Source organism: Haemorhous mexicanus, chromosome 2 (assembly GCF_027477595.1).
Source record: "Haemorhous mexicanus isolate bHaeMex1 chromosome 2, bHaeMex1.pri, whole genome shotgun sequence".
Lineage (NCBI taxonomy): Eukaryota > Metazoa > Chordata > Aves > Passeriformes > Fringillidae > Haemorhous > Haemorhous mexicanus.
This window is the reverse complement of record NC_082342.1, coordinates 60,487,764-60,514,575: the sequence shown is the minus strand read 5'-3', so window position 1 is coordinate 60,514,575 and position 26,812 is coordinate 60,487,764. Positions and strand designations below refer to the sequence as shown.

The window sequence follows — 26,812 nt, the reverse complement described above, 5'->3', positions numbered from 1 at the left end:
CAGTTTTAATCGGTATTACTAAAAAGACGTTTTTTCCAAACTTACACGCACAAAACTGGAAATTGTTCTCAACATTTTTCAGAAAGCACAATTAATACTGGTGGGATAGCTGCAGTGCTCACTGCCTTTGTCACCCCGAGTTAAGGGTGGGAACTGTGCCAGCATGGGATGACCAGTGGACAGGCAAGGGCACAGTTTGCCACTAGGAAACAACTTATGTATTGTTATATACAACAGATCTCTGTGGCCCCACAGTCCTGACCATACAGGAATGGACCAAACCCAGCATTTTGCTTAGTCAGGTGCCCTACTCCCTCCTCCCCCGTTTAACTTCAGTATCTGCCTGTTTTCAAGAGCTGACCTCACCACCCATGTAAAACTGCATTGCAACATCTTCAAGGTGGCTGTGGTTAACACCAGTACACTATACAAACAGTGATTTATCAACATTGTATGCTTTATTGAAAGTTGACAAGTGCAACAGTTAAATACATTGACGTGTTACAACTGTAGAGAACATGCACAAAAACATATGCATACTACTATACAGATCATATGCAAAAAATCCATACTGGGAAATCCAATTTTTTTTTCTTTAATTCTTTGCTAGCAGGGCTTGATAATTTTTGGAGTGGTTTTCCCCATCTTGAACCAAACTACAATGAACAATGATTTACTTCAAGATTATCAGCAGCCAGGGAACTTCAGAAGTTACACAAACAGCATTAATTTGCCAAATTCTGAACAGTTGCGTAGGTGCATTCTTATTTATGTAGCATAAAAAAAAACTTTTCAAACTTCTTCAGATCAGCCAATGAAACAACTAAACTTCAATCTGTACAACCTAAATAGTTACAGTTTTCTATTTTACAAAGTAATTACACTAAATACACAAATATACAGTAGGCAAATAACCTTCATGGTAATTATCCTATGACCCAACAACTGTATTGTCACCTACCTGTTTTCTATATATAATACAGCTTTATGCACCTGTCCGCTGGTTCAGAAAACGGTGCAAATATTTGCATTTAAGGTTTCAGGTGACAATTAAGTGTTAAACACTGAGATTACCTTTCTCCCTCTTCCTCTTAGATCCTATGCACCAGTCCACACTTTGGAACCCCAATGCACTACAGGGGGTTGAGCCATCACTTTTTACTTCAGTCTATTTCTTCACGTTTCCAAGTTTGAAAAGCACTTGTATCAGCTGTAGCACTGGATGAGTGGAAGATTTTAAAACAAACCAAAAAAATTCAGGCATGCAGCTTCGTTTCTCAGCCATTTGCAGAAGCTGCTCAAGTCCCCAGTGTACTTGTGCTAATTCTCTGGAAGAAGTTTATTTTATTCAACCAACCTAAGAACATAGACTCCTTCAAGCCAAAGGGGTAAGGGAGGTAAGAGAGAGACAGATGAGTGTGTAATACAAGGGGGAGAAGCCTCTCCTGATGTGTGCAAGGCATGGAGTCCTCAGTCTGGGTTGCAATGTGCATTGAAATGGATGAAGGGTGGCTGTGGCGGATTCCCGCTAGTCCTCCTCACTCTGGACAGTCCAGAAGCCAGCAATCATGATGGCGATGACATCCTGAACTATGCTGAAGGCCCTGAGCCCTGTGATGCTGGCTGAGCAGGCTGCTGTGCTGTCCCTTGTGACTGGGAAGAGGAAGGCGGAGAACCAGTCTGCAGCTGTGCTTGGAACTGGGCAAGCTGCTCTGGGCTGGCAAGTGTTTTTAGCAGAGTGTTTTCTTGCTCCAGCTGCGAGTTCTTCTCTATCAGCTCTTTGATTTGCTCTTTGAGGACCTCCACTTCCTCCCTTACTGCGTACATCAAGTGACTCTTTACCAGATCCTGCAACGCAGAACAGAGTGTGTATGTTAGAAGAGCAGTGCAGCGCCCGGCCCGGGCTGCCAGCCTGCCCCGCCGGAGCCGCGGCAGAGCCCGCTATGCAGTGTGACCCCGGTAGCGCTGTCCCGGCCGTGCCAAGCCGAGCCGAGCCGAGCCGAGCCGGGCTGTCACCGCCGGCACTCACGTGCGGCCCGGCCTGCACAGCGGCCCCGCCCCCGCGCCAGGCCCCGCCCCCGCGCGCGCCGGCTGCAGCCAGTTCTGGGCGCAGGTTGCCGCATTTCCCTCCCTCCCGCCGTCCGCGCGCGACCGCGGGTGACGTCAGAGTGCGGTGCGGCCAATGGGCGGCCGAGTTATTTATAGCCAGGAGTTAAAGGCTCGGAGTTTGCCTAGCAACAGCCGGAGAGGCTCCCGGGAGAGCGGCTCCAGGCACCGCTCCAGTAACAAAGGGCGGCCGGGCCCCCAGCTCCGCGTCGGGCGGGGGCCGGGGCAGCGGCCGCGGCGAAGCCGCCGGCTCCGGGCACCGCAGCACCCGTGCCGCCCGCGGGGAGAAGGGCGCAGCGGCGGGGGATGCCCCGGCTGCAGCTCACGGGGGATGCGGCTCGCTAGGCTTGCGCTCGCCTGCGCTTGGGGAGGAGTTAAAAAGATAAAATTAAAACTACCCCAAAACGTCCTCTCTTTGCGACTGTAAAACCCCACAAATACGCTCCGCTTTCTGCCCAGCAGCGCCCCTCCACCGCCGCATGGAGCCGGGATCAATCGTTTGGGGAGGCAGTAGCCAAGAGCAATGCCGTCATTCCCTCCCCGGCATCAATACACAAACGTGCGCATTCCTCCCCGCGGGAAACCTTTGATCAATCAAAAAATAAGTATAACAAAAAAAAAAAAAAAAAAAAAAAAAAATTCCCGACGCCGTGCCTCCCCTTCCGTCCCCGGCTCCGCTACCGAAACGCGTCCCAGCACGGTATCGCCGCTCTATCCCCATATTGTTTACTGCTTCAAGCCCGAGCAAGGTTTTATGCCCCATCGGTACGTACCATCGCTTGCTCGATTTTGTTGTCGATAGCTACTACGCTTGCACCAGAGGAGCTGCAAGAGAGAAAGAAAGAGAAAAAACATACAACATTAGCGGCGGCTGAATTATTTAAGAGACAAGAGACGCGAGCATTGGTAGCCAGTTGGCTGAGAAAGTCATTCTCACGCTGGCCTGCCGCCGCCTCACCAGGATGCTCTAATGCAGCAAAGCAACCTGTAAAGCCGCGCCGAGCCCCCCCGCCCGCAGCCCCGACCGAATATCCCGACATTTTGCCCCCCGACGGACCATAAAGATGGAGCTCAATCGCAGGCTGCGGCAGAAGCGCTGGGCGCCAGGAAGGGGAGCACCTCCGGGGGGAGAGGCGGGCGCCGGTGCCGCCGCTGCGGCTCCCCCGGACAAAGGAGCCAGCCCGGAGCTCACCTGCCCCGCTACCGCCGCGCCGGCAGAGCCGCTCGGACACAACACTTATTTACCTACTGTCGAGCCTCAGAGACGAGGTGTCGGTGCCCAGCAATGACGATAAGAACGAAATCGAGAAGTGTCTTAGTTGATAAACTCCTAGATCCATTGCCACCGGTCTACAACATTGGGCATTCATGCAACCGCGGCCAGAAACGCTCCCCAGGAAAAAAAAAAAAATTCAGGTCTCGCTCCTCTCGAAGGCGTGCGTGCGTGCGGGGCCGCTCCGCCGGGCGAGGCGGGGCCGGGACCCTGCGGGACCCTGCGGGGCTGCGCTCGGCCAGCTCCGAGCGGGGTCAGCGCTCCGCCGCGCAGCACAAAACCCGGGCATCCCGGCCCCCCCCATCATTTATGCGCCGGCGCCGCCTCCCATTGGCTGCGCTGCCCATGCCCCGCCCCGCGCGCATCTCATTAGCGCGCCCCCCCCGGCCGCGCGCGGCGCAGGCCGGCGGCGCCCACGCGGAACGGTCCCGCACGCGCGGGGAAAGGGGGGCGGGGGGGGGGGGGGGGGGGAAAGAATCGGTCCCGCCGCCTCCTCGAGCCCCGGCACGCGCGCTGCCGCAGCGCCTCTCGCGCTGCCGGCCCCTGCCCGCAGCAACGGAGGGGGATTTAAAATTAAAAAAAAAAAAAAAAAAAAAAGAAGAGAGAGAAAAAATAATAATAATTAGCGGGTCCGAGGAGCGGCGGGGAAACCCCGCACGGCCCGGCGGGAGCGCGGGACGCGCTGAGGGCCGCCCGTGGCCGCGCCGACACCGCCACCTATCGGCGCGCGGCAGCGGGAACGTCCCGGTGCCGCCTCCCACGGCTTATCCAGGGAGCCGTACCTCCGCCTCGGCCCGAAATCCACACATTTCAGCTCCGCAAAGCGGAGCCCGTACCCGGCAGCTCTGCTCGCTTCGCCCATGCCAAGAAGGAAAAGTAGGATACTCACACACTGCAGATAAAACTCTTTCAGACGGCTACGAGCCCCCTTTATCTCTTACAAACGCCTTACGAGCCCATAAAGCCTTTTTTGAAAAAAAATACTCAGCTACCGATCGTCTACAAAAGCACATACGGCACAAACCTGTGGATTTCTAGCAAAAAGAAAGCCGGCTGATACTATTCTGCAGTAACAGGGAAAATGCCTATTGACTTATTTTTAGGTGCGCCATAAGGCACTTAGTCCTAAAAGTTGCAGCACGTGCATTAATAATTTAAGATAAGATCCATCTCCCACCTGTGGTGTTTTTCTCAATAAATGTTATGCTCTCATGTGTCATGGAACACAGCAACTACATTCAGTGCCCGTCCAAGTGATCTTCTCTACCAGTAATGGCTTAGAAAGAGACCCAAGGCTGAACTAGATCACCATCAAATACTGCCACAAGAAACACCCAACCCCTAAAAACCACTCTTTTCTAGACCTGCAGTATCAGCACGTGTTACATTACTTAAAGGCACAAAAAAAAGTAAAAACCCTCTTCCATTCTCTACAGCAAACCTCTTCAAGAGCTACAAGTCACATACATCACAGGTGCTGCTCCCAGACAAGCAGGAAAGCCAGGAGGCATGGAATAATCATCTTAAAGCTAAATTTAGCATTTGCGTATCTGCATCATCCTTCTTAGTTTATTTACGTTGTCCTAGACTACTATTCTTTCATTCAATAATGCCAGCAGAGTAGTACAAACTAATCCTGTTCATAGGGAGGTCACATTTAAGAATAATAATTCCTCACAGCCACTTTCCTGCTACCAGAGATCCTACATCCTACAAGGGCACAGCTCTCATTCCACTCTTTGGATATGTGGGAATATGCACAGGATAGCAGCTAACAGGCTGAAAATAAAAGGAAGTGTTTTAGAAAAACCCCTCCCTGTACTGACTTGCAAACTCGTGACAGCAAGTAAAGCGAGGCAATGCACTGGAACACGTGCACCAGGCTCCAGGTTCCCCCCCCCAAGGGACAAGCCCAGGACCCACGTGCTGCACAGACACCTCCCCGCAGCACTTTCTCTGCAGAGGTTACTCACTACACGCCAGTGATCAAGTCAGCCCTTTGACAGATAGAGCCAGCAGCATGTCATCTGTACTGGAATCTCTATCAACTCCTTGACTTGATCTAAATTCATATTTTATGAGAGGTTGGGCTTCAAAATCAGTAATGTCTCAAATGACTCCTCCCCATGGCAGTTACTCAGCACAATTAACAAAACTGCAGTAGGACAAAAGCTCTGGGACAACCTCTGTGCCTTGTAGTTCTTCGTCAGAAAAAGGGCAGAGTAGGTGCAAAACCAGCTATGTCCTATCACTGCTAATCAGGCTCTTAGAAAGAACTTGAAGATAGCAAACTCACAGGCCTGGACAGATGTATCCTGAAAAGTCCTGCTTTGCTGTTGCAGGACAGACAGCAGACTGTTGTTATTTGGTTTCATTTATATATGTAGAAATAAAGTCATGGATTCATTCGAACATGGTTTTTGGTTCTGCCATATCGACTGATAATTATCAAATGCCATTGTTCCATTTACAACAGAAAAATGATACCATTCTCAAACTAAATTAACAACACTGCCATCTTTAATCTATATTAATCTTCACAAAGAAGAGATAACACATATGATCCTAAATCAAATTCCCACTAAACTCATTAACCATCTTCCATTAACTTCAGTGGGCTTTAAAAAAAAACCTGTCATTTATTTTTAGATGCCTACAAGCAGAGTTGTGATTCAACAGAAAGCTGTCAGCTGCGTAAGTAGGACTGCATATTAACATTTGTGCTCTGCTTTGCCCACTCTACAAAAAAGCAAACCGCAAGTGTCCCTTTATGGCTGAGAAAGTGGATCATGTAGGGAATTAAAAAAACCCCATGAAATAAATTACTTTAATCTCCAAAATTGGGGTGAAATTTTTTGGGAGGAGGGGACAGCACCACTATCGCTGATGTTCTCAGTTCAACATACTTGCCTGACAAGGACAGACTGAACTCTAAGGATGGGTTTTTGCTGTTGTTTTTAACAAATGTCTCATTTATAAAATAAGAAAGTATATGGAAGATTTAAGGAAGGTAGTTCTCCAAACTCAGTTTTCCTCTAGAAGGGCGTCAGCATTACTACTGTGTTACTCAAAACATTATAACCACCTATTTTAACACCTCATTAACAGATAATACATGATATTCGACTCCTGGAAAAGCTTTAATTCCTGGGAGTAGAGGTGAAAAAGGCTGCAGAATTCCTCAGTTTGGTTAAGACACTCTAGGTCTGCACTGGGTTGGAAAAATTCATGTTGTTAGCACATGCTTTGGAAGCCTGTGTACCTACAGAGCCCCCCAGGTGTTCACAAACTGCATAAAGTAACAGAAAAGGACTCGAGATGGGCTCCTGAGAAATCAGCAGGGTAGAGAACAATACAGCAAACGAGTAGCTCACCAGCATCTTTGATCCTCAAGTAAACTGACTTCTTAAATGAAACATACAAACAGTAGTCAAAGACTTTTTAGCACGTGTCACCTTTTGTAATATTTCATCTCTTAAACATTGTTGCTCCCACTAAATAATTTCCTCGTCTCAATTTATTCATGCTAAGCACTTGAAGAAAGTGCTTTTCATCTTAAGCACATAATGAGGTAAACTACAGCACAGAATCATTTTGTCTCTATGCAAGTCTGGTTTGTCATGTTTCTCCATGCGTGTTAAAAAGTTCTTTAACTTAAAACATTTATCTTTAAAGTACCTTGTCAGTGTATGCTCCCTTCAGATGACAACATTAAAAGCCCTCGATAAGCATCTTCTGAACATAAAATAAATCTCATCTTTTGATGATGTTACAAAGATGCCACACCAGAAACCATATTAGAAGAACAGCAATTGCTGTCACAGCACACTTTCATCTTACACTCAGACAGCCTCAGATCTTGCGAACTTCAACTACAGCTTTCAACTGCAGAATGCAAGTACTGAGGAGGTTAAAAATAAAATCTGCTATTTACTCAAGAAAAGGCTACAGTAATTAGATTCTACCTGACATCTGACTGTGCATTTCACTTGGCATCTAAAAATGGAGAATAAATGGCAGAGTACCATTCTGCCTTAAAATTCATAGATTCAAAATTCTTTGTGTATTGACAGCAATCCTCCCAGCATCCAACTTATGCAAAATTGTGCCAAGCTAATAACTGAGAAAGCAAGCTCTGGCTGTACTTGACCTCAAGGACTAAAGGTTTATTTATTTCAAGAGACCATGATTTTTTTTCTTCATCTCAGTAAAGGTACATAACTGGAGAAGTTGTCCAACGAACTTTCCCACAGTAAATCATAAATATTTTTAACAGACTAAGGACCAAAAAAACAATCCAACAAAATAACCCCACCCACACAAGCCCCATCTTCAGATAGCCTAAATAAAGATCACAAAATCTCAGCCAACTTCCTTTTCCAGCTCCAAACCTTTAGTTAAGATCTTGATTTAAAGAAACCAAGCCACTAAGAACTTACTGCTCAGCTCCAAAAGACTTGTTTTATTTCAAGATTGAATTCAGTTATTTCAATTTACGTACTTCTGCTAAATTGAAAAAGCTCTTTCTACAAGACAGTACTCTCTCAGTTTTCCTAAATGTGAATGTGAGCTTTTCCTCCTCCATAGTAATCTTATTTGCATCTATAATTTAGTTTATTTGATTGCTAGAAATTGGGGTTTAGTTCCAGGAAAAACAGATAAAATGGAAAGCTGTGCAATATGCCAGTGAAATGAAGGGCTGTATTTGTAAATACTTTTTTTTTTTTACTTTTTTTTTCTTTTTTTCCAGATGTGCAAGCATAACTAAATAAATATTTAGTGGAAAGAATACACACACCCTACTGGGGCTCTGGAAATAACCTGACAGTATCTCTGATCACAGTGCATACACAGAAGTATCACGCTGTGAGCTCTGCAGAAGAGAGAGAAGGCTGCGTTTAAAGCAAGAAGATAACCATGTAAGATCAAAAGAAAAACAAGGAGAGGTTCTCACTGGTTCCTCTGAGGATTTCCTCTTTCTCTTTGACAGCCAACTAATTACCAAGTCAATCCTAGTTATTTTTAATGAGAATTATAATGATTCTACCAATTTTAATGCTGACAAAACAAAACATACTGTCTATAATCAAGTATCTGGATACAGCCAAACAAAGACATGACCCACTTGTTACCCATCAGAGAGAACTCTGCAGGGAAATATGAGCCATCTTAAAGCAATTTTGATGCTTGGAGAGGGATGTAGGGCATCCCCTTTCCCGAGATCATCCACAGATTACCATCTAGCAATGCAGTTGAGATGAAGGTCTGTGCTCTGTACATATCCAGTGAGTTTCAAAGTCCCCTCACAGAGCCAGCTGAGGTCTATCATAACTCAAAACCTGAAATTACATCCAGATGCTACTGCACTTTAAAGAAGTTATGCATTTGCAGTAACATGCATCTTGGGAATCACAGCCTTTCCTGATTTTAGAAACCCTTAAATGAGTAGGTGTGAAATATTTGACTTTACTACAGGTGAAAGCCCTCCTCCTCCTCAGTATCCCATAAAGTGCCCTTGACCAAGGACTGAAAAGGAAGGAATCCACCAACATGTTAGCATCCTGAAAGTTTTAAGTGAGACATCTGAGCCAGGAATATTTTCTTTCCTCCAGAAAGCTCCACACAATGTCAACACTGCATGCTGACATTGTTCCCAGGATGGATGTGGGAAAGAAGTTTAGTGCCATAATGCAGCATATTTAAAAGAGTGATAAAATGTTACAACCTTTAAGTTTCACAACCCAAATTTATTTTTCCTCTACATGAAGTTTGGCTTCAATAAAAGATTTAATGCATAGAAAGAGTGTTCAATTCTCTAGTCTTCTGTACCTTTCATGTGTAAATGCTTTTCTCAAAGGCAAGAACACCCTGAAGTAAAAACCACTTACACAAATATTTAATCCCACTTATCCTAACTGCACAACAGATTTTTCAACCACATACTCCAAAATTAAATGAAGAGGGAAGGAAAGAGTCACTGGAGCATTTTAAGTTACACTTAACATAACAAGCATGGCAAGTATAGGGAGTGTTTTGGCATACTGACATGACAAGCATTTGGAAAGATGAAAGTCTCTGTATTAAAAAGCATCTCTGACCCAGGGGACAAACAGTCCCAGAGCGACAACAAGAAAGTGGCTGACAGCTACCCACCCACCCCTATTGAAGGTTACCTTCAATAGTACATGGTAGGTTTAGTTATCAAATTAAAAACCAGCCAAATTAACCTGTAACTAAGAAGGGTCATCTCCTATTATTTTTGAACTTGTATTATTTTCTGTTTCCTAAGAGCTGCAGGAAAGCCACACCAGGTCTCATGAAATGGGAAAACTATGTCTAACTGAGCACTGCTAATTGTGGAAGGGGGAGATGGAGGATCTTGAGGCTCTTCATTTCCCCTGTCCCCAGCTCCTTATAAAGTTTACACCCATTATGGCTTTTTTTTCTAACTCCTTAATTCATTCCTTCCTCTTTTCCCACCTCCTCCTCTGTTTCTAATTGTTACCCTTGAAACTATATTGAAAATCTTGGATCAGCTAATAATTTAGTCACGCTTATTAAAGAAGTATTTATATAGCATTAACAGCTGGTCTACTTTTCCTACTGAATATCATTTGTCCTTTGATGGCCATTTTTTGGTGCAACACTTGAAATTAAGCCTATGTTTCATACAGAAGCCTATCACACTAGAAGCCAACTCAGGGTTGCTAGGAAAAAAGCCAAAACTTCTGCAATTAACTAGAGTTGTCCTATGGTCTTCAGGAAGCTGGGAATAAAGTTCCCTACCCCAGCTTTTACAGAAATTATTAAGAACAACTGATGAAAAGTACAGAAACAAAAGGTAAGTCCTCAGTGTGGGAAAGGAGCACCCGGGATGCAGAACCCGATCTGCCGTGAACGAGGATGAAAATCGGCCACTTCTCAGCTTTTGTGGTAGCAGATCCCTCGTTACCACCCTGCTGTGCAGAACCATTTTAAGGTCATTCTGTTAAATAATAATAAAATCCCAACCCTGCAACTTGTTTACACATATAGAAAAATCAAGACAATAAGCTCAGAGTTCAGTGCCACTTTTCTTCCTCAGTAAGTATTTCAAGACAATCGACCTCTATCCAGTTGCACATTTACATTCCCACAGTTTCAGTCTCTGCAATCACCAGCAAATGGCTTCACGTGTATCAGCAGTATCAATGTACAAGTAGGTAAATGATTTTAAGATTAACTCCCCTGGTTCCAATGCATGCATATTACACAAATTTGAAATGCCGTATTTCTTAATCTCTGAGTGGTCAAAATACTCTGCTCTAGTAATGCCACAACCCACTGTTTATCATAATTGGGTGACTTCCTAAGAAAATACAGGAAAAAATCAAGACCTTCTGTACCATCCAAGAAGAACTGTACTTTAACAGGCTGAATTTACTGTAGCTTATTTAAAGGTATTTTTCTACCTGAATGGAAATTTTAATTTCTAGAAATCAAGCCCCATGTACCTCCATTGCGATTCAGGAAGCATGGGGAGAATTTCTACCTACAAGTAAGAATATGATCTGATTTACTGCACAGTGCAGTGTACTCCAAAAACTTACTTTCCTTTTAACAGCCACTGAGTTGAGCACTTGTGGGATAATTTCCTGGCTAACCTGTACCTTCCCCCTGTGACCTTCCCCGCATCGGTGAAAACAAGCATATGAGAGGAATGCCCATGCTTCAAACTCAGTACAGCATTGAGAAACAGGTACAGCTCAACTCCGTAGTGGAAAAGCACTCCCAGGCTTCTTAATGCAGGCACAGCTTCAGTGATTTAAGAGACACAAATCCTGCTGACTCACAATCACAGAAATCCCAACAGAATATCTCCATTTACACTCTCCTTGCTGAAGGAATTAATTGTAAAGTGATACTGATTTGAAATAGAATACAAGATACCCGGGAAAGAAGGTAAGACTATGAAATAAGGTATGCTTCAAAACTTAAAAATTACTTAAAGAACAGATTGATCAAAATTATAATTTGACCTGACTGCCTTGTGGCTTTAGGGGTGTATTACCTACTTTAGCACAACACTTCTTTCTTGAAACCCTGCCACACTGCAAAACAAAGAGAACAGAACACAGGTGTGCTGGCTCAGCATATTTTGAACATTTCCCTGGAGCACCTTCTAGGCCAGAGACTGCAAACAGCTGGCATGGGTCCAGGTCATCTACAAAAGGCTGTATATCCTGAAGTCCTGGTTCTCCTTTAAATGGGAGCCAGCCTTCCTCAGTACCCTACTGATCCTGTAAAGGAACCTCAGGCAGTAAGAAGCTCTAATTTTCCACAGGACAGCATCGTCTAGCTTAAAGGCAGCAAGCACCTTGAGACAGTTGGATCCATGGTGGCCATGCAGGTGGCCATGCAGGGCACACACCACCACATTTAGCTGCCCTTGAGCCAGACATTCTGCAAACAGCAGAAGACGATCTCTTTATCTTTTAATACACAACTTTCAAAGGAAAGATTGCAGCCTATCATTTCATACCTAATCAGTATCTGGGTAATCGTCTTTACACAGTGACAGCCACATTTACGAGTGGCATCTGTTTATGAAGCATTCCTGTCCTCTCCCTAAAACTGCTGATGCATGTTTTTTGGTGGATAGCCACCTAAACCATTTAATTAGATGTCCAAGGGTCTTTTGTATATAATATATAAGGTCCAAGGCTCATGTGTATACTATGTCAGGCACCTAACACTTCTGAAAAACAATTACTTCATCCTCCAGAAACCGCTATCATTATCCTGAAGCTCTGTGGCTTAAAACAATTCAAAACAAAACCCAATCCCCACAGAAACAAAACCAAAGTAACTGTAGTATCAGAAGTCTGAGTAATGCAGTTAGAAATGCATGGAGTCCAAAACAGCTCCCAGGAATTGTTTCCTCATTCTTATACAGGGTTAGCCCAGTAGCCACTCTTCTACAGCAAAAACACAACGAGCTTCCACACTACTCTCAATATATGGGAAGGGGAGAAAATCCCTACTGCAACACAGAATTTAAATTCCCTCTTCCAGCTCCACTGACAGAGCCAAGGAACCACTGCTGTCCACCAAGCACAGAGGACAGAAGGATCTTTTCTAAAACCCACACTAGGCAACCTCCCATCCAGGGAAGCATGCCTCCTCTCACACAAGATACAGAACAGGGGAATTCCCCTCTGACTGTTCCCAGCTACTACTAATTGATAGAGGCCCTCACCAGGTGGACAGTCACATCAATCAGCAGCTCAGGTACAAGCAATCATGACAACTACAAACAAAAATATTTGTAAGTGAATGTTTGAGTCACAGGGTAGCACTGCTGCCACTCAGATAGGCTCCTGACTTGCCCAAACCCGTTTTTCAGCCCTATTTCTGAAGAACTCTGCATCTTAAAACAAGCCATCAATAAACTGTTGTAGGTAGAACAGAAACATTAAACTGATTCCGAGGCTGAGGGAATTTACTTATACTGATAGACTCAAAGATGTCGAGGTCCTTGAAAGGATCCTTTAAATCCTTGGGAGGACTGAGATAGGAAAAAATACCTTCAAATAGAGAATACACTAGTTTTAAGGGGCTGTTAGACTTTTGTTTTACTTTTTCATATTAGAGTACAACTACCTAATATTTACCTAATGATGAATTTAAGCCTCTTTTTTTAAGAGTAAGAACATTAGCTCATAAATACAGTGAGTTTTCTATCCCTTGATATCACAGTATCATTTAGGTTGGAAAAGATCTTTAAGATCATTGAGTCCAACTGTAAAACCTAACACTGCCAAGTCCACCTGTCAGAGACTAGATGCCCATCACTTAGGTATGTTTTTAATAAATTTAAATTACTGATGTTCCGATAGGGATGACCTAAATATAACAGCAAGACAGATGTTTTCATGCCTGCCTTCACTATTCATGTATTTTAACCAACTACAGCCCACTTTACCCATCCTAAGAGTTAGGAGATGTACCCAATGCTCTCTCCTTCCAGTTTATGCCATAAGCAAAGGCTGAAATATCTTCTGACCTGTGTTTATCTCCCCATGCCCTCCCATCTGCACTTCCAATCAAGTTCCAAAAAGAAATATGGAGGATGCCACACCACTATTCTTTTCTGTATGAATATGGAAAGATGGTGGTGTACATCCCAAGTGGACACAGCCACCTCTCTGCAGTCTGCACTTCACAAGAGGCTGCAGCTCTTGCACACCCATACAATCACCATTTCCAGCTGTCTAGTGCTAGACAGCTCCCCAGCAGCACATAGACATTAGGGATTGCTTTTCCAAAACAAGTTGGTAGAGCTCCAGAGCATTAACTCTGAATCTTGGACTTCATTCTGGCAGCCAAACTTAAAATGCAAAATATGCATAAAGTATTTAATTTTATTAAGAGTGCAAGTCCTTCACAGTATACTGCAAACTGCCCTTGACCAAGGACTGCAAGAAGGAAAAGATTCACCAGCTGTATCCTCAACAGCTGTATCCATAGTCTCTAAGTTTTAAATGAGATGCCTGACTCTAGAATTGCTTCTCTTTCCTCCAGAAGGCCACACACAACTGCACCCACTCTCAAATTCTGCATCTACACCAGAAAAAGCTGTATGCTTCTTTGTATCTGACCCATGCATCCAGCAGGGTCAGTTTTGAGAAAAAAAACATATAGTCACACAGAATATTAGCCAAGAAAGGCTGCCATTTGCAATTGCCATTTAGCATCTGCTATTTATGGTGACAGGACAACCAGCCAACTTGAATTCACTGAACAATAACCAGGAGAAAACCAGCATCTCTGCAAGAGAAACTAGAGGAAACAAAGGCAAATGAAAACTAAATAGAAAGTAGCTTGCAGAGTAAGACTACAGGAGAAACTGTCCCCATTTTCTGCATAATGCTAGCAGATGCAGACTTTGGTTTATGACTAGAGGTGCTACATCATGCTCCTCTGTGTATCAGTAAAAGTCAGTCACAATAAAACCTTTTAGTAATGCAAAAAGGTTAAAGAAAATTACATGTTTACTCCACCACAACTTTTTCATTACCCTTTCCGTGGAATAGCTTGGTTGATGGTAGGAAACAACCTCCTCAATACTACCTCCCTTGTTCAGTAATACATTATAGCAGTCACTGCTGTATACATGTGCTGCTCACACATAACTGTTCCCATTACACATCAATTGCAGTGATAGAATATACTTATCCTTAACCATTCAGATTAATTTACTACAATTTTACTGTTTATTTGAAAATTCAACATGTTTTCAGAAACTATCAATTACTGAAAAAATTAAAATTGAACTTTTTAAAAAAGTTTTCCAATGTACAATTTTATATTCTTTAAAGCAACACCATTCACAGAGGAAAGCTGTTCTCCACAAGCACTACCACAAACATAACATGACAAAAATATGAAGCTGAATGTATCAGTTGATATATGTAAACATTTATATAAGATCAAGGGGTTTAGATTTTAAGGGTGTGGCATAAGAAAAGCACCAGTTCAGAGATCAGAAGTTAGGAACAAATTCCACGCTCCCTCCCACAGATGGGTATTTTCCTTCTGCACACAGAAAAACAACTCTGCAACATGAAGAGTCAGGGCATTTTTTCCCTGCACTGTCATGAATTTTTAACTCAGTAAAATAATTTTTCCAATTCACCAAGTTACTTGGTACTAATTTTAAACACAAGAAAGAACCACATAAAAAACAGGCAGTTCATATTTCACTGTAAATACGGTAAAGGAGGTTGCAGAAGACTAAGCTGCATTTCAGTTCTCTCCAAACATTTAACAAGACAGATTAACAAAACTTTCCTTTAATCATGTGACAGTACAGAAGATAGTGCATATTATATATGAAAAGTATTTAAAAGTATTTGAATGAATACAAATTTACTTGTTAATGAGTTTCAAATCCTGTTGTTTTTTATTATTACATTACTTGAGATTTGTAATAGCTGGAATAGCATTTTTTGAAAAAAGAAATAAAAGCAGTATAAGAGCACATGTTTTATAATACAGATTATTTTAAATACTGCAGTAAAGATATTTCAAGGAATGTAGATTTCCTCTGAATAAGTAATCAACTCTGCATGACAGTACTCTCAGCCAGTATGATGTTCCTAGCCTGAAATAGTTTTAACAAGTGCCAAGCACCTTGATTTAGAAGTAGTAAATACTTGCACAAAATAAAGGAACCTCCCCCAAAAATTAAAACAAATAAATCAAGCATCTCCATATTAAAAACTTTACAAATACCTCTTCAGATGCTGTTCCAGTTCCAAGAATAACACTTTCATGATTATTTGGTCAGGCACTTGTTTCTGGAGAAGTCCCACTTTCATTGATGTATCTTTTTAGTACCTGCTGATTAGTTTCCCCCAGATGGAGGGTCAGAAGAAATACCTCTCAGTCCGTGGTGGCTGTAAGATTAGCATTAGCATTCCACTATTAACTACAGGTCCTGAATTCTGCAGCACTTTAAGAATCGCAAAGCCTTGCCTGTTAAAGATTATCCACTTGCTTCAATTCAGAGTTTGCTGAGTTTAATACTGGTTGGTCATGATCAAGAAAAACAAGAAGGGCAAACAGTGACACCACAGATCCTGAGGTCACATGGTGTTCTGTTACATAAAGCATCAAAAGAGATTAAAATCTTCATGATTACGTTTTCAAATCTCAAACAAATGCATCTTCTCTCAGCAGTGCCAAATTCGCCAGCTCTGAAGCTGATTCAACTTGCTCCCGCTTTTTGTGAAGCACATATTACTCACTACAGGTAGCTAATTCTGCTTAGAGAAAGGCAGCACAAGTTGTACTGTTTCTCAAATCAATGTTCTAAGGCTTAATGGCAATTCTAATTAGACACAAAAGTGACAGTAGCCTGTTTGCCAGAAAATATTTTACACAGACAAATCCTGTCCATCACTGCTACTTTAAAAAGAACCAGCGATGAGAGTTGGAGACATGTATCTAGTTAGTCAGTTGAAGATAGCAACTCATCATGGATCAAGCCAAACCACAATGAAATACTGCATATTCTTCCTCACAGATTGCCACGAGGAGGTTCTGGTGTATTGTAGTAACTCTCTGCCATGTAACTATGAGCCTGTATGAGGTTCTGGTGTATTGTAGTAACTCTCTGCCATGTAACTATGAGCCTGTATGCACAGATATCATTATCCAACATGGCTTCAACATAAGTATTTTCCTTTCTTGACCCTGTTGAATGCTTTTCAGTGGGAAAAGAAGTGCCCACAGTATACTGTAGAGAAGCAAAGAAGATTCATTTCCTTACTCCAGAGGCAAGCTGCAGAGTGAGAGAGAACCCCTTACCACAGAAACAGCCAGCTACTTGCAGTATGTGTGCAGGAACTCCCACCACACCAGAGAGCATGGGCATTGATTACAATGGTTACACCCTTCCATCAGACCAAGACCACACAAATGCAGAGACAAAACCAGAAACCCAGCCTAGCAAATGTTATTTGGGCTTACTGCTGACTGCTAAAGTGATGTCAGATGTGTCTCCTCAAGTAGATTTGCCTTGCAAGAATACATTAGAAAGAAACCAAATGGAAGGGTTGAACAAGTTCTTAGAAGCATAGAATGATTTGGGTTGGAAGGGATCCTAAAGACCATCTAGTTCCAACCCCCCTGCCATGGGCAGGGACACCTTCCACTAGACCAGGTTGCTCAAAACTCCATCCAACCTGACCTTGAACATTGCCAGGGATAGGGCATCCACAGCTTCTCTGGGCCTCCTGTGCCAGTGTCTCACCATTCTCACAGTAAAGAATTGCTTCCTTTTATCTGATCTAAACCTGCCCTCTGTCAGCTGGCTCAGAGTATGGCCATATATTATTTACCTGCACTTCTGTTGTACCTTGCCAAGGCAGTGAAGAGGTGATTGACAGCAAGAGAAGTAGGTATTATACAATAAAACAGAAAGTGGTTTGGCTTGGGTGAGGAAGGAAGAGTTAAAACCAATTCTACTTAGAACCAAGAAGTCTACCATCTCACACAAGGAATATTTTCTTTAGGAGGTAGTGAGGAAGCAAAGAAAAGAAAAAATAGAAATGAGGGGTGCAATGAGATTAGTTCTTCATTCCCAAAGCCTGGAGGGAATTTGGCTACTTTAAATGGAGCTTCAGATGTACTAACTGAAGGAAGGCAGAATATTTCTAAACAGTATTCCCAGATCCTTGTACACCTGTCTTACAAGGACAGAGCATAATGTTCCTTTTAAGGCAAGGAGTTCCTTTAACACCAAGGAGTTGAAGCTGACAAGTTACACTTTATAATAAAAGTTTCTCTTATTATATCAAGTCCACCTCTCTCAGTACAGCATGGGAATGAGTAACAGTCAAGGCTGATTTTAGCATTCTCCTCTCACTCCCACTGAAAAGGCACAGAGGTGGGACCACTCAGATGGTGGAGCACTTGTATTCCTGGATCCTGGTCCTTGGAGAAGAGGCAGACTGATACAACAGCCCTTAAAGAGGGATGTTTACTCTAAAAGCAGAGCTACTCTTGAAAGCTTCAAGTGGATACAACCACATGTAAGAGGGAGGTGAATCAAAGTCAACAGGCTTCAATGGAAAATTACAAGGAACAAAGGAAACACTAATAAACAACTACTGAGAAAGTCTGACCAGTATTATTGAGTAACTTCAGTATTCAAAATGAAATATTACTTACAGCATGAAATCTTGTTTATTTTAAAGAGCTAAAGCAGGAAGCTGACTAGAAGAATGCTCAAAACCAATTCCAAAAAGCTGAGACAAAACAGAAATTTTACTGTGAGTGGCATCCTTACATATCCTTCCAGAGTTGGAGACTTGGTACAGCAATAACTCCTAATGAATCCTGCCAGTTACACAATCCCATATATCAGATATGCTACAGCCTCTGTCAGACATTCTACACAGATGAGCAGAGGCAGTCAGGCTCAGCTAAGTCTGTGTCCCAAAGAACTGCACCAAGATTTTAAGATTTTAAGATGCCATTCTCCTAACACTGTTTAACATCCTTCTTGCCATCTCTGTTGCCTGTAAAGCTGCACAGTCAACACCAGGTAGGAGAACCATCTTTCTCCTTACCTACTGCGCATACAGTACCTGCACTGCTCACAGGTGTTTTCCAGGGTGCTGGAAACTATGAATACACACTGACATATGTTGGAGTGGGGAAGGCATGAAAGCAGTGACATTAACTTTTCCAGTCTTTACTTTCTCCTTTCCTATTCCAAGATGCCCTTGAACAGGAGCTCCATCAAGCTAGCAGCTATCATGAGAGTTAGAAACAGGGTCCAGTAAGTTGTGCACATCTGAATAACACACTGCTCAGCTCCAAAGCTGTTCTGACTCAAATCTGGGTTTCCCATATAGCCAGAAAGATCACTAAATGTTAGATTACACAGAGGGGAAAGGAATTTCTTAAGAGACACAAGTTAAAGCACTGAATAAAATTTATGAAAGATTAATAACTGTACTATCAACTAATATCCAAACACAAATAAAAATATACTAATGCAAATATTATTTTTGCAGCATTCTTCTCATAAATTTCTGCTAAAATTCTTGTAATTTGCTGTGCTTGTCACAAGAAGCCACATCAGAGTCAGATTGAAAGTGAAAAGCAAATGCTATATAAGCTTGCACACCCAAGCATGCATGATGTGGGACTGCAGCATATATGCAGCTGCTTCATTCTGCAAAGCAGCAAGTTCACTGCTGCACTCACAAAGAAAAGCCACAGCTAGCTCCATCTCTGGTAACATCAATCACCTTTTCTCATGCTTCAGCCCCAGTTCTGGTGATGACTTCACAGGAAGGCAACACTCACAGACTTCATTTGATGATACTTCTTTAGCTATGTCAAAGAAAATTATTTCTATACCACTGATCTAGAAGCACCTGATTCAAATTAATCAACTTTTTATTTGGGAGATGGTTGTGTGCCAGAGCAATCTATATCAATTCCATTTCTCACCTTCAGAAAAGGCAGCAAAGGATATGCTTTGTCAGTTACCAGACTGAAAACAAATCAAAGTGAAAACACAACTGCTTCAGAGGCAGGTATTCTGACAACTACGTAATTTTTTTTGTAAGCATTTCCCATAAATTTGACAAAGTTGGTTCCAGTGCATTCAAGTAATTAAAAGCATTACTCAGTTACATGCAGTCAACAACTTACAGGTAATAGAAACCAGAAAGAAATTGTAAAACAACTGGATTATCTAAGAGATTGAATATTTTTATTACTTCGAAAAATAGCCTCTAGCTGCAACTGAAAAATGCCTGAAGTACAAGGATTTTCGTTCTTCTCCTGTCACATTCAAGAATTCAGCATCAAGCTATGCTTTCCTTCCTTTGTCCTGAACTATCCTGGCTCTTATATAAAGTGACAGATTGCACACAGATGAATTATCACTCTGGGTACATGAGAATGTCAGATACAGGCAAATTTTAACATTTAATGAAACAAAAAACAAGATTTCATGCATGAGAGCATCAGGGTACCTAGGGTTCTCCCCCACCCATAGCTCTTATGCCCAAAGGGGAAGAGGAAGCCTATTTTAAAATTCTTGGTTTGTGGTACTCCTTGACAGCTTTGCTTTAAAAAAAAAATAAATTAAGAAAAGCATCAGCCCAAGTTTAAATCTAACCTGTAAGTGAATGAACCTGGCATTCATCCAGCAGAATTTACTGTTAATGTCAGTCTGAATAAAGTGTACCACTTTAGCCCACATTCCTCAGCGTGTTACACATCACTGATTGAGCTGCCATACCTTCACGGGGTAAACATTTAGTAGGTTCACTTTCCACGTTCTATAGAGGCCTTCAGACACTGTTTGAATAATGCAGACTTCACCATATGACAAAGCAGAAAATAGAGCCAACCTTTAGACTACAGACATAAACAAGTTACCTACGGTAACAAGCATCAATTTTGACATGATGCAACAAAAAAAGATTAAATTTAAAATTCAGATGTGCCTCTGAGTGCTTGATAAAGCATAAAATACACCAGACACTCAAGCTCTTCTGGAGACTTTAAAGTTACAAACATGCAATCCTTAAGATATTTAGAGGTTAAAAAAGTACTTTACAAACACAGCAAAGAAAGCTTTTTATGAAGTTACAGTGCTTACTGTTACAGGAGATATCCCATACATCAACTGCATCCTAACCTACAGGATTTTTAATGCCCTTTTACCTATCTCCTATTTTGAACCAATCTTCATGGAGTGCTTTGGCACAGGGTTTTGCAAGACTGCTAGTCAGCAACAGCAGCACACAAAAACTAAAACTGACTTCAGAAAAATAATAGAACCCATGAGTAAAGCAATGCATGCCAGATTATCAAAGGAAATAGTTTTGATGACAAGAAAAGGTAAAAAGCACAAAAAAAAACCCTGTAAAAAGACATCTGCACTGTAGTGAAAACCAAAGTACTGAAGTGAAAGGCAAGAATAGGGACAACAAACTGGGAAATATCTCATTCCCAAATGCTAGCAGCAAAAATCTCTGCTGTATTTTTCCTATCTTTGTATTTTGAATGACTATAATGAAGTGCAGTTAGAGACGATAGCTTTCAGTCCATCATTAAGCAATTTTTAAAAAGTCTTTAGCTATTAATATCCTAATTGAACATATGAGGAATTTTTTTATACATCCCTCACAGTCATCCCCAAGTGATACCAAGGGTATGGGTTTCAGTTACACAGAAATAAGCACTACAATTGCACATGTTTAGCCTGTTAGTTTACACTTGATTTTTATTTTCATCTTGGTACCTGCTGAAAAGAAATCCTCCCTGTGTGAAAGAGCAAGAAACACATATGGGAAAGATCTCACTGGATTGAAACATCCATTTAGCCTGGCAGTCACTTCTAGGCATGGCCAGAGGCAGATATTTAGGTGAGAACCCCAAAAGGCAAGCAGATAAATGCAACTTTCCTATAGTATTCTCCAACCTGCCAGCAACCAGCAGCTTGAGGATTTCCTGCACAAGAAGAAATAACTTAGTGTTTAATGATGCAAGAGAACCTTTTTCCAAGAACTGGTCCATTTATTTCCCTTTCAATAAATTACTTACATCACATAGTTCTGAAATTTTGGTAAAATTCTGGCTGGTTAATTTGGAGTTAATTACCCAGGGAAGAGACATTTTTTAAAATTATCAAATATGAAGCATCAATCACCCTGGCTTCCAAAGAGATATGATTTTGAATCTCGAGAGCAGCCCTGATTTAAGAACACACATTAGAAACACCTGGAAGCCAGCACAAGCATGAAGGAGCAGCTGCAGGAGTCAGTCTTCTCCTCCAAGAACTACAGTGAGCCATCTGCAAGCGAGGGCTTTGCATTCCACTACTTGAAAGTCACTGAACTTCTGTCATTTAATCATACAGAAGAGCAAATGTCATCAAAGCATATTCAAATTGTGCAACTCTGTTAGCATTGATACTGAACAAACACTGCCAATTAGAATAGTTACTGGTTACTGCTTTTTGTACTGTGGAGATGAGTAAAATGAGATTAAGCCTACAGGGGACAAGCTCACTATCTCTTCCACTTCTACAAGTAAGGCATGTCTCTACCCTGGCTATGCTTTGCTATCCTAGTCTAAAGTGAGTGCTCCTTTCCTTTAGTACCTGTGCAACACAAACCAGCAGAATCTCTGATTAACAAGAAGCCTGATGAACATGAACTGTCAGAGCACCTAACAACAGCTCAGCATTTTTTGCTGCGAGGGATTGACGATTTCATTTTGCATGTTACATCAGCTGAATACAGCACTGAAAATCAAGAATGTGCAGAAATTCAGCCAGACTGGAGGGGAAGGAACCCTGCCCTCCAAAACATGTCAGCATTTAACATAAGCATACAAGAGAGAACTTGAGAATACTATGAAGTTGTAGTTGCCTGTCATACAGTCCATGAAATGGAGCCTCACAGTTTTGACACACAAATGCACCATGAAGAAACACTCAGAGCTTCCTATTGAAAAGGTCCATCCAAAACCCCCACAGGAAAATTGCAGACTAAATCTCTGTCCTGCCTAAACCTCCAAACTGAGACTCATTACTAGGTGTGAGCTAACAGGAACCAGTTAAAGCTATTCTTATGATATTCTTCTTCAGTAATACTGTAGCTTTATGAAACTAAATTGCAGCAGACATTCCTTGAGCATTTGATGACATCCATATTAAAGGGTAAATCAAAGATTTAGAATAATAGTTCTAACCATTATCAAGATAGGAAAATCTGGGAGAAGACAGCTGTAGAGTTAAAAATTCTTCCTTTTTTTTCTGGTTTTGGAGAGCAGCCTGTGCTCAAGCAGCAGTTCAAGCCCAATAAGCTTTGGGAGCCATAAGGCTACTGTCTTATTTTTAAGAAGTCAGCCTGATTACAAAAGGAGGCAAGCAGAACATCACCTCTGAGACACTACAAAAGCAGCAATTCATACAGGAGTTACCAGGCCCTTTTGGTATCATGGGCACAGCAGTTTTAACATGACCCTCACTGCTCTAAGCAAGCTGCCGAGACCAGATGGACTGGGGTTCTCTCTGCCATGCCAAGTATTTTCCCATGGAAGGAAAAACATTTTGTTATCCTGCCTCTCTTCCTTCAATTAGGTCAGAAATTCTGCAAGGCAAGATCTAGCTAAAAAGTGATTCTCTGATGTTTAAACCAGAATAAAACCCCCCATTAACATAACACTTCCCAAGAGAAGGTGACTCAACCAGGCCCAAGCATTTGGGTCCTTGACCACCCCAGGACCTCTATGACCAGCACAAGGCAAGTGTTGTGAATGCAGAAGAAAGAAAGGTGGTGCTGGCTGCTAAAACTGAAACTTCAAAGTCTGACAAGTGCTCTGTGTGTTAGCTGTTCTTGTACAAATTACTTCCATCATGCTATGAAACCTAGTGAAATGCTTAAAGAGATTTGACAGAAAAACAGCATCAATGAAGTAACACTACAGGCGGCAAAGTAAATACCTTGCCACTTTGAAACACTGATACCACACAGGTCTTTTCCTGCAATGGATCAGTGGCCTACCAGGAATGATCAAGCTACATTAGTTCAAGTGTCAACAACACCCTAACATTAAGCATTAGCTCTTTTAGCAGGCATTGGAAGACAGCACTGACTGCCTTTGCCAATGTTTACTTCAGAAAAGACTGAAAGTCGTCACCTTCAATTTTCTTATCGGGCTATGTAACAACAGCCAGTAATTCTGAAATTAGCTGCTTCTGACAAAGCATTTTCTTCAGAGACTTTCTGACAATATTTTCACTTCTTCCCTTATCAGTCAGAAGGCAAGGTATGTGACAACATTTCAGATGCACTGAAACTGGGATGTCAGTTGCATAGCCAGTCATTATCAATGGTTTTCTTGAATTGAATTGCTGTAATCAGGTGAGCAAAAAGCTATGAAGGATATTTAGGAGACCAAAATAAGCACTTGGAAGAGTATCACTGCATCTCAGGGGAAGACAGATTAGTTTTATATACACTACAATTGAGACTAAAAAATATATTTATCATGAAAATAAATATTAAATAACAGAACCACAGGAAAACCATCAAACTACAGATTTGGAAACTAGAAAAACATGTCACTGAACTAAAGAGAGCTGTAAAAATAAGAAGCAAAGATTCAAAATAAAAAGGCAAGTGGAAGCAGGGAAGACTCTCAAGCTCCCTTTTCCACGTACGTGATCAAAAACATCCAGCCTGTGACAACTCTCTCTTTAGTTCATGCTCCAAATACAGTGTACTAAAGAAATGCTTTAACCTAAAGTACCAGAAGTAAACTGGCTATATTAGCCAAGACCCCTACCATGGCTCATCTTACCCCCCTGGAAAGGGCTAAGGTGACAATGCTAGGGTAGCTCCTTCCAAAGTGACACATCCAGCCCTGAACTGTGCTGTCCTGCCTTTTGCTGCTGTGCACCAAAGCACCTCCAGCACGCAGGATGTCTTGCCAGGGGCACTGCAGCTCAGGCAGCACAGCAGCCCCTGTAGCCAGCACAGCAGCTGCCCTTCAGTGCAGGTTGGTTAAGCACCATGCAAAGCAAAAACCCAGCCTACATCCATCTTTCCACAATCACAACTGATTCGTTCACCACACGTGTGAGGAGTTTTTAGGTGAGCAGCATTCCCGTGTGAGCTCTGAACAATATGCTGCTGTTCTCACTCCTCTTCGGAGCACAGCCATTTTGAGTGGGCAGGACAGACGGATGGATGCAATACCAGTTTATTGACCTATGTGCATTTCAGTTGTCGTTAATAATGACTAACGCTTCATATTGTTCACTGAAAAATGCACCAGAAGTGGCAAGGATGATGGGTTCTAAATGTATTCCAAAAACTCTCTGTACTTCTGGCTTCTGAATATCAATTTATTAAGTTAAAAGAATGAGGACTTTTGTTTCCAAGGCAGTTGGGGGGAGAAAAAGAACCCCAAACCAATTAAAGTTTATTACTGTCCCCTTTGGTGAACAGTTCAATATCCCTTTTTTAAACCTTTGCCGTGATCTTTATCAGTACGTACATACTGAGCTAAGTCCAAAGATGTAAGTAACCCACTCAGCATTCATGGCAACAAACCTTCCGTTGACAAAGGCTGAACTTTTTGTGTTGTAATAAAAGGCACGAATGCAGCTAACAAGACAAGTTGAATAACATTCCTTTACTCTCACTCCATTACACATATTCCACTATTGTATTTCACAATGGGCTCCAACTAACTGCCATGAAAGGTTCGCCTACTTCATCCTGCCCACATGTTTTTGCCTCCTCCTTTTCATTGGATCCGAAGGAAAACCAAAAATTACCACCTGCTACTCCATGTGAGCAATATAAAAGTGAAGGCAGAAATGAGTGACTGGCAGAGTGGGAAGAGTGAGACTGTATAAACATTTTTCTTTCTAGGCTGCTTTCCCCCTCCTTACACACACGTCAACTCCATTACGAGCATAAGGTCTCCCAGGAAACACCAGGCAGGATATACTACCACCAAAAAGCAAATATGAAATTTTGTTATTTTCTATCTGGATATCTATTTTACTGTTGTTAAAAGTGAGGGAGGAATAAGAAAGAGCAGATAAGGAAATAAATATTCCTGGCTAATTATCTTTTCGAAAGATGCACATCATGGCAGTAGCATTTCCCTTTCCCAGTCTACAGCTGTGTGGCATATCTGATTTAAGATTCATTGCACACTGCCAAGCAAAGGGCATACTCAGTAAATACAAACAGACTGGTATTTACCTGTGTCAGAAGTTTATCAGAATAATTGAAGAACCACATTCCAATGAAGATAAGCAGGCAGGCAGAAATGACAGCAGAAAAAAGAAAAAAAAAAATTCAGTTATAATCAAAGTTCTCATATTAAGAGACACAACAGCAAGTACAATTAACATTAAACCTGTTATTTCAGGGTCACTCAAGAAGTGACTGAATCACTTGTGCCTAGGAAGAGAGAGGTATTGGCACAGATACAACATTATCCAATTATTTTATTCAAAAGTATTATTAGAGTCATGGATTTATCATGTGTGACTGTGTGGACCACTCAAAGGCACTCTGCAAGGTAAGTGCACAGTTAAAAAGAGGTCTTCTTGCAAGTTTAGAAGAAGTAACTCACATATTCATAAGTGGTGTTTTAAAGCTCACTTTAGTATAGACAAGGTTAGATGTCTAGAGGATAGCACCCAGGGTCACTGCCTTTTCTCCACTAATCACAGAAACAGCAGAATGAAAATCCTAAACTAAGGTTAGCATCTATAAATATCCTCCCCTCCTATGAAGCAGACTTTTCAGTGGTCAGCATAAGCCAAAATGAAAGCTCATAAAACAAAGCAAGCACAAGCACACAACCCCCCCCCCCCCCCCCCCCGTCAAAATTATAAAAATTCTGGTAGCTAAAAATCTACTATGCACAGCAACTACTTGTGACTTTACTATGACTTTACAAAGCTACAGAAACTGAGACCCTTACTGAAAAGGATTTTAGTAGCACCTTTTGTGTTCCTGTGCTTTGTGCTGGCTTCTGAGCCCATCCATTTCGCTGTTCCCACCTCTCCTGTATTATTTTCTCTATTCTTTCAGGTACTTTTCCTTTTGGTTTACCAAACTGGCTCAAATAAACCTTCCAGGTGTTCTCCTTTCCCCTATTCCCAGAAGACACAGTTGGCAACAAAGTTCCAAGCATGAGGGAAGCATAAGAAGATGAGTAGAAGGTGAAGGCAATGGATACCAATCATACAGAATTAATCTGAGCTGCAGATGTCTCAGTAGAGAATGCAGAGTCTTCTAGCATACCATACTGTAAGGAAAGCTGAGATCTACAGCCACACAAAAAGGTCAATCTGGCACCTTTAGAAAAGCCAGAGATAAC

General features: G+C 42.0%; 1 protein-coding gene across 5 annotated transcripts in view; it reads right to left on the bottom strand.

Annotated features, from left to right (window-relative positions):
- Positions 1-439: 439 nt before the first annotated feature.
- TSC22D1 (TSC22 domain family member 1) overlaps positions 440-26,812 on the bottom strand; it is a 90,682-nt gene continuing 64,309 nt past the window's right edge. For 2 of the 5 annotated variants that reach the window (XM_059839060.1, XM_059839058.1), the window contains 2 exons: positions 2,880-2,931; positions 440-1,848 (listed from right to left, as the gene is read on the bottom strand). In XM_059839060.1, coding sequence (XP_059695043.1) covers positions 1,591-1,848; positions 2,880-2,931 — 310 coding nt within the window. In that variant the 3' untranslated portion in view covers positions 440-1,590. Of the gene's footprint in view, positions 1,849-2,879; positions 2,932-3,351; positions 3,665-15,655; positions 15,874-26,812 lie in introns of those variants that run through there. The other 3 variants (XM_059839062.1, XM_059839061.1, XM_059839063.1) reach the window with 3 other exon arrangements.